We start from the raw sequence: 11388 nt of genomic DNA, 5'->3' as shown, positions 1-11388 counted from the left end.
ACCCACTGCGGCGTGCAGCCCGCTCCATTTATTTATCGTCGACGGCGCTCACTGGGGGTGTGCAGACTCCCGGAGGAGCCCCTTACGGCCCAAGCGCAATATCAAGCCATCTCGTGGCATCAACTAGGCCCTCGACCTCATATTAATATCAATATAATACTGCTGCGGCGCGCAGCCCGATCCCATACTCTGTCCAGAATCACATAAGCCTCTCGGGCAATAGTAAAATAATAGTTCTCAGCCCAAAACATTGTTAGAAATGTCATTTAAGTTTCAAATCTGAGTAAAAGTGGCTGAGTTTGCAAAACAATATTAAAAAATTGGACTGAGTTCAAATAATATGCCCAAGTAGTGGGGAAACAGCAATAGCAACCCCCGAAGGGTTCAAATAGTTGGCACGAAGCCCAATTATGACAATTAGTCCAAAATAATAATGATATCAAGTAAACTTCAATCAATTAAGTAGTAATTTCATCAATCGGGACGGACCAAGTCACAATCCCCAACAGTGCTCTCCCCCATGCTCGTTACCCGGCGTGCAAGTCACCTCAATATAGCACTACGTTGTGCAAAATCCGGGGTTTCGAACCCTCAGAACATCATTTACACCTATTACTCACCTCAAGCCGACCAAAAATCTAGCTCGCTATGCCCTTGCTTCTCAAATCGACCTCCTCGCGCGTCGAATCTGACCAAAATCACAACGAATACGTCACAATATGCCAAAGGAACAATACCCAATCGAAAACAATCGAAAAATATTAAAAATCCAGAAATTGGCAAAACCCGAGCCCTGGGCCCACTTCTCAAAACTCAGAAATTCTTACACCAGTGGGTTCCTTATCTCTCCATGAGTCAATGCATATAAAGAACACCAAAATCGGAGTCCAAATGACCCCTCAAATCCCAATTTGAAATATCAAAACTCAAGCCCTAGTTCTTCCCATTTTAGCCAAGTTTCCATGAATTTCAAGGTTAATTTCACATAATAATCGCGTTTTTAGTTCATAGGACTTACCTCCAATCAATCCTCTTCGAATCTCTCTTGAATTTCTCCCAAATAGCTCTCAAGATGCTCAACAATGGAGGAAAATAACTTAGGCTCGCGCAACAAAATGTTTTAAAAGCCCTTCTGCCCAGTTGGTATTTCCCCTATGCGAACGCGGTCAAACCTCCGCGTTCGCGATGAACAAAAGTTTTGTTGACCAAATTTACCCAATGCGAACGCGGTGCCCAACCCGCGATCGCGATGCCTTGACTTCTCAACCTACGCGAACGCGGCCCACATGTGCGAACACGAAGAACAAATGTGCTAGGCCCTCAACTTCTACTATGCGAACGCGTACGCACCACCGCGAACGTGATGCACGAGAACTTAACCTTTCGCGATTGCGGACCCTATATGGCGAACGTGTAGAACCAGACTCAGCCCTGCCAAAATTCCTCTATGCGATCGCGGCCCTTGGCTCGCGATCGCGAAGACCAAAAATGCCCTGCACAGCTGCTGCAATTTCTGCAATAACTCATAGTCCAAAACTTCCCGTTTAGCCATCCGAAATCACCCCGAGGCTCCCGGGACCTCAACCAAAAGCACCAACGCCTCCTAAAACATCATCCAAACTCATTCAAATCATCAAAACACATCAAACAACACTAAAATCATCAATCCTCATCGAATCCAAGCCTAAGTTCTGATGAAACTTCCGAAACACGCATTCGATCAAAAATCCAACAATATCACCTCCGAATGACCAGAAATTTCGCACACACATCCCAAATCATATAACGACGCTACAGCAACTCTCGAAATTCCATTCCGATGCTCGGATCCAAATCTCACCTAACAACCGGAATTCGCCAAAATACTAACTTCGCCAATTCAAGCCTAATTCTACACCGGACCTCCAAAACCGCTTTCGATCACACTCCTAAGTCACAAATCATCCCCCGAAGCTAACCGAATCATCGGAATTCATATCCGAGCCCTCTAACACAATAGTCAACATCCGGTTGACTTTTTCAAACTAAGCCTTCCTTAAAGATACTAAGCGTCTCATTTCCTACCAAAACCAATCCAAACCAACTCGGCCACATATGACAAAGATAACGAAACATAAGAAGCAAAAAATGGGGAAAATGGATCGGTAATTCATAAGACGACGGGTCGGGTCGTCACACTTCTGTAGTCGAAATCATAGTTCTCACCTGGGATATCAAAAGCAACGATCTCTGCTCTTCGCACTCCATAGAAACCAGCGATGGCAGAGAAAGAAGCAAGGTTGAAGGCGATAACAAATGTCTCGAACAACCTGTTGGACTCCCTCAACGATGCCGGTAGAGAAAATACCGAGAACATAACACCAAGAGGTACACCGGAGGGGGAGATCTCACCCTCTACACTCGAGGATCTAACGATCTTGCGTGGAAGAGGAGCTTCGACGTCCACGGTGAAAACACCACCAGCAGTCAAAAAGCTGCTAGAAGAGTGGTTGACAAGCGCTCTAAACACGATGCTTGAAAAACTCCCTCAAGGAAATACCGAAGATTCGCCGACGACGGAAATCGCTAATGTCACCGGCGAGCCAAGCATTGTATGAACAAGCAACACCCGCACTACCGTCAATGCAAGCGATGGTGCAGTCGCGACCATCCTAAAGAAAATGGAAGAAATGGAAAACGAGAACGAAGTGCTTCGTGATCAAATGAATGAACACCAGGAAAGGGTTGACAAGATACCCGGCGCCCCTAAGCTGCTGCCGAAATGCGATGTGGGAAGGTTTGTTGAGCAGCCATATAGTGAGGAAGCTTCTCCCTACCCCATCCCGAAAACTTTTAAAATGCCACCGTACTTGAAAATATACGACGGGACCACGAATCCAGAAGATCATTTGATTCATTACGTCACCGCGGTAAAAGGCAACGACTTGTTAAAAGATCAAGTGCCATCCGTGCTGTTGAAAAAGTTTGGTGAGACTTTGACAGGAGGGGCGTTGACATGGTATTCTCAGCTACCAGCACGGTCGATATCAACATTCGAGGAGATGGCGGATAAATTCGCTACCGCTCATGCAGGAGCAAAGAAGGCTGAAGCTAGGGTCAACGACATCTTCGCCATCAGGCAAACGGCGGGCGAAGGACTTCGGGACTTTCTGGCACGGTTCAACAGGGTAAGAATGGGACTGCCGAATGTGTCAGAAGGAATGTCTGTCGCAGCCTTCCAAAATAGGCTAAGCAGAAGCGGGTCGAAGGCAACCAAGAAGTTACTCAACAGACTCATGAAGTACCTTCCCACCACATGGGAGGAAATCCATAATGCCTACTACGCTGAAGTAAGAGCAGATGAAGACGATCTCAACCGTCCAACCCAGCGCCTAACGTCGGTACAGTTCAAGGATAGGAAGGATCGACGTAACGACGGACGAAGGGATCAACTCGCACGCTTCAATAGGGAAAGGCATCAGCCCTATGTCAGAACTCCTAATCCACCTCCCCCAAGGCATACAGATGTTGTATCGTGACACATCGCGCCCCTTCGAAACGAAAGAGGTATGCCTCCATTATTATCTGCTCATAACTTTTGTGTTTCCCCTTCAGAAATAGTGTACGCACTAGAAAAGCTAGGCACGAAGGTACAGTAGCCACAAAAGATGAAATCGCACCCAAATGCAAGAAGGTCGAATGTCCTCTGCGAATTCCATAAGGAAAGAGGACACAAGACCAAAGACTGCATAGGTTTACGACAGGAGGTGGTCAGAATGCTGAACCAGGGATACCTGAAAGAACTGCTCAGCGATAAAGGAAGGGCTAACTTCGGCAGAGGGCGCGACCCATCTCAAGGACCACCAAGGCCACCATCGACGGCACATACCATACAAATGATTATCGGTGGTGGAGACGACTCGGTGATCAACCACGTAAAGTTCACCACCACACATAAGCTGAAGCGTACAATCGCTCACGAACGGTATGATGACTTCGAAGACAGTATCACCTTCGAAAAGTCAGATGCTGACGGTTTGTCTTTATAAAATTATGCATCGCTGATACAGATGTAAAAAGAATCATGGTAGATGACGGAAGCGGTGCGTGTATTATCCACCCGAGAGTTCTTATGCGAATGAAGCTCGAGGATAAGATAATACCGCGTTGCATAACACTAACGAGTTTTAATAATGCAGTAGAGCGGACATTTGGAGAAATAGCACTGCCAGTCCTGGTAGGGGGAGTCACGCTGGAAACTACATTCCACGTCATGGCCCAGGAAACCGTTTATAATGCCATCATAGGACGTCCATGGATACACGCCATGCGAGCCATCCCTTCAAGCTTCTATCAGGTAATCAAGTTTCCCACCCCCTGGGGAATTTTCAGCATTCAAGGCGAGTTGCGCACCGCCCAGGAATGCTACCGGATTGCCCAAGATTGCACGCATACCAAACAGTTAAAAGGAGCAAGTGCGGAGGCATAGCAATCAGCCATGTCGGGAGCTAAAACCGACCCGCCAGCAGAAGTCATCATAGACCCAGACGTTGTAGAAGCTTGCAAAGCGACTATCGAAGATCTCGACCTGGTACACCTGGACGGCGCCGACAATACGAAAAAAGCTTATATTGGACACAACCTCTCCGAGCCAGGTAAGTATCGTGAGTTTTTGACTAACAATACCGACCTATTTGCCTTTTCACACTCAAATATGCCGGGGATCCCAAATGACATCGCCAGTCATAGGCTGAATGTCGATCCGCTCTATCCGCCTGTACGGCAGATGAGGAGGAAATTCGATGGCGCAATTAACGAGGCGGTCAGTGAAGAAGTGGACAAATTATTGGCCAACGGCTCCATCAGAGAATCGAAATACCCCCAATGGGTCGCTAATGTGGTAATGGTCAAAAAGAAAAATGGCAAATGGAGAATGTGCGTGGACTTCACCGATCTGAACAAGGCATGTCCAAAAGATTCCTTTCCCACTACTACAAAATGGGGCTTTAACGGCAATAAAAAATGCCTTTAGCGTCAATAACAATAGCCGCTATATCCTTTACCGGCCAATGCCATTTAGCTGGCAATGTGGGGGTCGGCAAAGCTTTTGGCGGCCATTCTCACAAAAGCTGGTAAAGGGTATAATTTATTGCCGCTAAAGATCGTTAGTTTTACCGGCAATTGTTTGCGGTAATAATTTTGGCCGGTAATTTAATTCCATAACAAATTAACTATGCTCTTTTAGCGTCCATTTTTATGGCCGATAAATTCAATTAATTGCCGCTAAAAGTCAGTTATTTTTAACGATAAATTTTTTGTGGCAATTAGATTGGTTGTTGTATCCTGCTTGTAAATATCTTATTTTGACCTTTTAGAGTCTTTTAATGGCAAGTGAATTCAACTAACTGTCGCTAATAGTAAAAGAGTCCCTCTTGGTGAAAACAAAGGTTGGCAAATGCTAGAAAATATATTACTATTAATTCATAAAACAAAATATATTTCATTGAATCTAAACAATCCAAAGGAAGTACTAATCCAAAATATTAATGTCACAACTTTTTAAATAAACTTATAGTGATTGAACTCATATAACTAATCCTATCAAATAATATCTTCAAATAGCTTCGGCAACTCTTTATCATATTGAAATCTTCAACATGCGAAATTTTTGAGCATATGACCTGAAAAAAATAAAATAAATATGTAAAAAGATGGAATGTAATGTATAAAACATCATGAGTCTACACATTTAAATATATTGTGAATTCTAAAGACAATGTGAAAAATGAGGTTGCATGCGAACTAGGGTACCAAATTCATCATGGTTGAAGATATCGAAGTGTAATTTTCTAATAAGACAAATCGTTCTTAGGTTGAAGCTCCCTACATCAAGTTATAGTATTGGAATACAACCAAAATATTTTATCTAAGAAAGAACAAAGGATGACAAAAGAAAGATAAAAAAAAAAGTTAGCTAATGTGGCAAATGAAACTTGTAGTATTAGAATACAACTTAGATGTAACATTGTGGGGAAAAAAATAAAGAGCTAATATTTAGAAATTACCAAATCTAATGTCTAAATGTGATACATAAACTATCTGATCATCTTTCCATATTCTCTATTATAAAAATTGCTCCTTCTGCAGCTTCAAGTTGTATAAGATAATGTGAAATATAATGTGAAAAAGTATCTTGTCATCCAACTCACTCACCCAACATCTATAAGCAGAAACAACTAGATGGATTAATAGGCTAGCCAAATAGATGTGCAAATAGTTAAATAGAGTTTCTTTCTTTGTTATGATAGAGAAGAAACAAAAAAAAAATCGAAAGCAGAGTATTACCTTGAAGAAGTAAAAAGAAGTTGCACGCCAAGTTACAATAACAACAACAAGCAAATATTAACAACAAATTAAGACCAGAAAAATCATACCAATAATATATTAAATGGCACATCAAATGTTTTCCCCGATTGAAATTTCCAAATATCTATAAGTAAAGTAGGTCCACGAATCTTTGTTGCCTCTCAATTACCTAAAGTGAAAAAGTTCTGAATCATTTGATCACATCAAGAATCCTAGCACCAGATACTTCAGCATTACGCTGCAGAAAGAGACTAGCAAATTAGTTGGCATATCCATGAAATATTTATTAAGAGATATTTACAATCAAACCAGCAACAAAATGATTAGATCAACGCTAATATGTAGGTGCAGATCTAGAATATAGGAAAAATAAAGTTAAACAACTATAAGAATAATGCATATAAAAAAAATATGCTAGAAAAGTTAATAGTTTGTTTAATTCAAAACTAATGCCATGATTCTTCAATACCAAATTAGAACAGATAAAAAGATTTTACTCATTCAGTAAATTGAACATTGACAATCGAAGCCATAGACCTAACCAATTAGCAATTTTCATCAACCCAACACATACACAATCAAACACTAAAGATAGAAAGAGAAACTTACTGACTTTTTTGGTTGTGATGGTGGCCGACGATTTTGGTTTCGGACAACTTGCAAATGAAATTTGTGTAGTATGAGATTTTTCAATTAAGGTTATTTCTAACTTTTTGTAGTCTTTTAGGTAATTTCTAGACCCAAAATAATTAGCAATTTTCATCAACCCAACACCCACACAATCAAACATTAAAGATAGAGAAAAAAACTTACTTTTTGAATTTGAGATGATGGAATCGTGCTTCTTTGCTTCCAAATTTCTTACGGGTGAGAATTGTACAGTATGGAGATTTTTTTATTAATAAAGTAATAGCAATTTTCATCAATCCAACACCCACAAAATCAAACATTAAAGATAGAGAAAGAAACTTACTTTTTGGATCCTGTCGTGGCTGCTTCTCCTCATCCCTGCTTTCGCCTCTTCTTTCTTCACCATATTCCGTCGCCCACTTTACCCACTGCTACCCGGTGAGATTCGAGTCTGTTTCACCGGGTGCCTGCTACCTCCCACCAGCATAAGCACCGGGTAACTTTGTCCACCAAGGCTTAAACGAATGGAAAGAAATCACCTAGTGTTTATACCTCCTCTTTGTACCTAAGACCTCATAGTTTTTAACTCACTTTATTGACCACTACGCCACATTATTGGTTGCAAGTAATATCTTTAAATTCCTTTGTGCCCAATCAAATGGTCTCATAAAATGAAGGGTATGTTTGCATATAATACTAATGTTCTCACTTTGTGGACCCAAAAGTATTACCGCTGATACTCAAACAATGCAATGAAAGTTTTCAGTTATAAATTAGAAGTCAAATTTGACAATTTAAACAGATGACGTAATAGAGAGCTAAGGGATACCCACCTGCTTTATTCTTTTTCAATTTAGCAATAGAATTATGAACCACAATAATTGAAGTATATTTTTTATGAAAGACCACTTCGTTTAACAATATTTTTGATCGTACCACCTACAAAGACCATAAATGATGATTAATAATGGGCTCACCTTGGCAAGAGGCAACTTGGTTACTGGTAGTAGCCTTCTTGCTTGATGCCCTACTATCCAATGCTTTTTCAGCAGTCCTGAAAATGAGGCGGTGGCAGTAGATACAACACCCATAAATTAACTGTACAGAGGTACACCAGCTGGTATAGGATAGCAATAATACTGAACAAACATGGACAATTACCTTTTTCTACCATTGTCATTTGAGGAAATCCCCTTGCCATCTTTTGAACTATAATCACCCCTCTGCTTCTTAAGCATGAGAGACCTAATCAATATGTTTTGCTGGTTTATCTTAATAAGCTGCTCCTTTGCATATACAACATTTTGTGAAACATAATTCAATCCAGATTGATGAAGGCAGCAATCTAGCCTTGAAGAAAATAGTAAAATGAGGAAAGCATAGAATTTATAATCTTAAAAGGAGAAAAAAAGAGAAAGACATTCAAATTGCTTGAATCATCAAGACTCAAGATAGCGAGATATCTCTAAGATATGCCAACCATGTACTAGACAAGACACAATGAGAGGATATCAGTGCTTTACAATGACTTAAAATAAAAGTGCATATGCAAAGTCCAAGAAGCCAAACACTAAGCAATAAAATAACCATATGCAGGTAAATCCATTCAAAGGACAAAAAAACAGGAGAATAGAGGCTAAATCAATTTTCACCATAAAAAGCGATTGCTCAGCTAATTCGTTTATATAGAATTGCAGCTCCTTACGCAATTTAAAGGCATAAATATATAGAAACAGACCTGAAGGCGATGTTTCATGATCACAGACATATACACGCATTCCACCCAGCATAAAGTTTCAAAATAAGTGAGATCAAAAGAAAATGAAAGAAACATTACTAAAAAGAATTTTTCAGGTGACAACCGGAGTCGAGAGCTCACAGGAAATGGATGCAAATGGCCACCCTCGCAATGTAGTCTTGTTTGCTAACTGGTATTTTCATATATGGCTGGAACAAAACGAACTCCGGCGACCATGTTTCCTCCGTTTTTCGTCTTTTAATTAGTAGATAAGCTGTATATAAATCCAGATCTAACCAGATCCGAGCAAAAAAGAATTTTCAGGTCACGTATATGTTATCCGGCAAACTCCATGAAAACGACAGATATGGACTTACATCTTTGCCTAATCTTCTGCTTCTTGTTTTACATCCTTACAGTTCATGAAACAGACTCGAATCTCACGGGGCTTTGGCTGAAAACTCGTTGGAACATGGCCAGAGATTTATTCCGGCGACCTTTGCATTTCTGTTATTGTATCTCCGTCTCCGGCATTCTTGCCGTTGAGGGATGCGACTGTCTATAACCATCTTCTGATTGTTTTTGCTCTGTTGGTTACTTTTTGATCTAACACCACCGTGAACACCATAAAAATCAGCGGTTATTATTTGGTCCATGGTTCACATCTCTGTTCGTTACATGTTCTAATGAGTAAAGAGGCAAAATGCCATTTGGGTCTGATCAACACCAAAAATAAACTTTGAGAAGGAATATACTTAGGCGGGATATGATTTAGCGGAAAATTAAAATTGAAGGCAACATTAAAAGTAAAAACAATAGTTTTACTGCCTATTCTCTTGAATGGCCATTAAAAGTATACTAATTACCGGTTAATATTTATTGGCCGCTAATATTTTCCTTCCATGAATAAATTAGCGACAATTAGTTTATTGCTGCTAAATAATTGCCGCTAAATCCCCTTTTTGTTGTAGTGTCCATTGCCTCAAATCGACCAGCTGATCGACGCAACGGCAGGACACGAACTGCTGAGTTTCTTGGACGCCTACTCCGGCTACAACCAAATCCTAATGGCCGAGGAGGATCAAGAAAAAACAACCTTCATCACCCATCAAGGGACTTACTGCTATAATGTGATGCCATTTGGATTCAAGAACGCAGGGGCCACATACCAGAGGTTAGTTACCAAGATGTTCAAGGAACAGCTCGGCAAGACAATGGAGGTCTATATCAATGACATGCTGGTGAAATCGGCAAAGAAAGAAGACCATATCGGTCATTTCAAAGAATCCTTCGAGATATTGAAGCGGTACGGGATGAAATTAAATTCGAAAAAATGCGCCTTCGGTGTGGCCTCAGGAAAATTTATGGGTTTCCTTGTATCACAACGAGGCATCGAGGTCAACCCGGATCCGATCAAGGCCATAGATACAATACCTGAGGTACTGAACAGCAAGAAACAGGTACAGAAGCTGACGGGACGAATAGCCGCCCTATCAAGATTCATTTCACGATCCTCGGACAGGTGCCACAAGTTTTTCAATGTTCTAAGAATGGATCATGGGCTACAATGGAACGAGGAGTGCATCGACGCCCTGAGGAAATTGAAAGCATATTTATCCTCACCACCACTACTCGTTAAAGCAGATCCAGGCGAATGTCTGCTCGTATACCTAGCAGTATCCGAAGTTGCCGTCAGCGTAGTCCTGGTCCGCGAAAATAAAGGTACTCAATCCCCTATTTACTATATCAGCAAGACCTTAATAGATGCCGAAACGAGGTATCCACACCTTGAAAAACTGGCTCTGGCATGGCCGTAGCTTCACGAAAGCTTAGACCCTACTTTCAATGTCACCTCATAAAAGTAATAACAATATTCCCCATATGGGGCATCCTGCATAAACCCGAGCTCTCGGGCAAGCCCGTCAAATGGGCTATAGAGCTCAGCGAGCACGACATAACATATCACCCGCGAACTGCCATTAAGTCGCAGGTACTCGCTGACTTTGTCGCCGACTTCAGTATGAAAGTTTTGCCGAAGGCGGAACAAGAGGCCCTTCGTGCCTCCACTCATATCGACCTTTGGACCCTCTATACTGACGGTGCCTCAAGTGCCTTGGGATCGAGACTAGGACTCGTCCTCGAGGTCCCTACAGGTGAAGCAATTCGCCAGTTCATACGATGCCCCGAGATGACTAACAACGAGGCCGAGTGCGAGGCTGTGATTGCAGGTATGAAGTTAGCACTCAAGTACGGAGCCCGACGACTCATCCTCCACTGCGACTCTCAACTCGTCGTAAATCAAGTCATCGAGACTTTCCAAATCAAGGAACAAAGACTACAAAAGTATCAATCAGAAATCCATAAGCTAATTCCAGAGTTCGACGAATGCCGCCTCGAGCAGGTACCCAGGGCACAAAACATTGAAGCAGATGGCCTAGCCAAGCTAGCCGTCGCCACCAAGAATATCAACAAAGAAAATATGCTCACCCTCCTCCACTCAGCCATAGATCACGTCGAGGTATTCTCCTTGAACTTAACCTGGGACTGGCGCAACCGCCTTGAATCCTACCTGCAGAACGGAACACTCCCGCAAGACAAAAAAGAAGCCAAGAAACTCCGAGTGAAAGCTTCCCGATACAACCTGGTAAATCATGACCTCTACAAAAGAACATTCG

The 11388-nt window shown here is 41.8% G+C and overlaps 1 protein-coding gene and 1 long non-coding RNA gene across 5 annotated transcripts; one reads left to right on the top strand and one right to left on the bottom strand.

Annotated features, from left to right (window-relative positions):
* Nucleotides 1-2660: 2660 nt before the first annotated feature.
* On the top strand, nt 2661-3518 carry LOC109212487. The gene has a single exon (XM_019376137.1). It carries the CDS (start codon nt 2661-2663, stop codon nt 3516-3518), a length of 858 nt encoding a protein of 285 aa, XP_019231682.1.
* A 2005-nt stretch (nt 3519-5523) lies between these two features.
* On the bottom strand, nt 5524-9467 carry LOC109212492. Of its 4 annotated transcripts, none has more exons than XR_002065866.1 (4): nt 9091-9464; nt 8137-9005; nt 6515-8029; nt 5524-5660 (listed from the first exon to the last, which is right to left on the bottom strand). It is a non-coding gene; the product is annotated as an uncharacterized LOC109212492 (long non-coding RNA). The 4 variants fall into 4 exon arrangements; XR_002065867.1 differs by lacking the exon at nt 9091-9464 and having other exon boundaries at nt 5529-5660; nt 8137-8320; nt 8855-8869; XR_002065868.1 differs by lacking the exon at nt 9091-9464 and having other exon boundaries at nt 5530-5660; nt 6515-6583; nt 7319-8029; nt 8137-8440.
* Nucleotides 9468-11388: the final 1921 nt, after the last annotated feature.

Source organism: Nicotiana attenuata, unplaced genomic scaffold (assembly GCF_001879085.1).
Source record: "Nicotiana attenuata strain UT unplaced genomic scaffold, NIATTr2, whole genome shotgun sequence".
In the NCBI taxonomy this organism is placed as follows: Eukaryota; Viridiplantae; Streptophyta; class Magnoliopsida; order Solanales; family Solanaceae; genus Nicotiana; species Nicotiana attenuata.
Note: the sequence above shows the minus strand (reverse complement) of the source record. Positions and strands in the feature narration are given on the sequence as shown.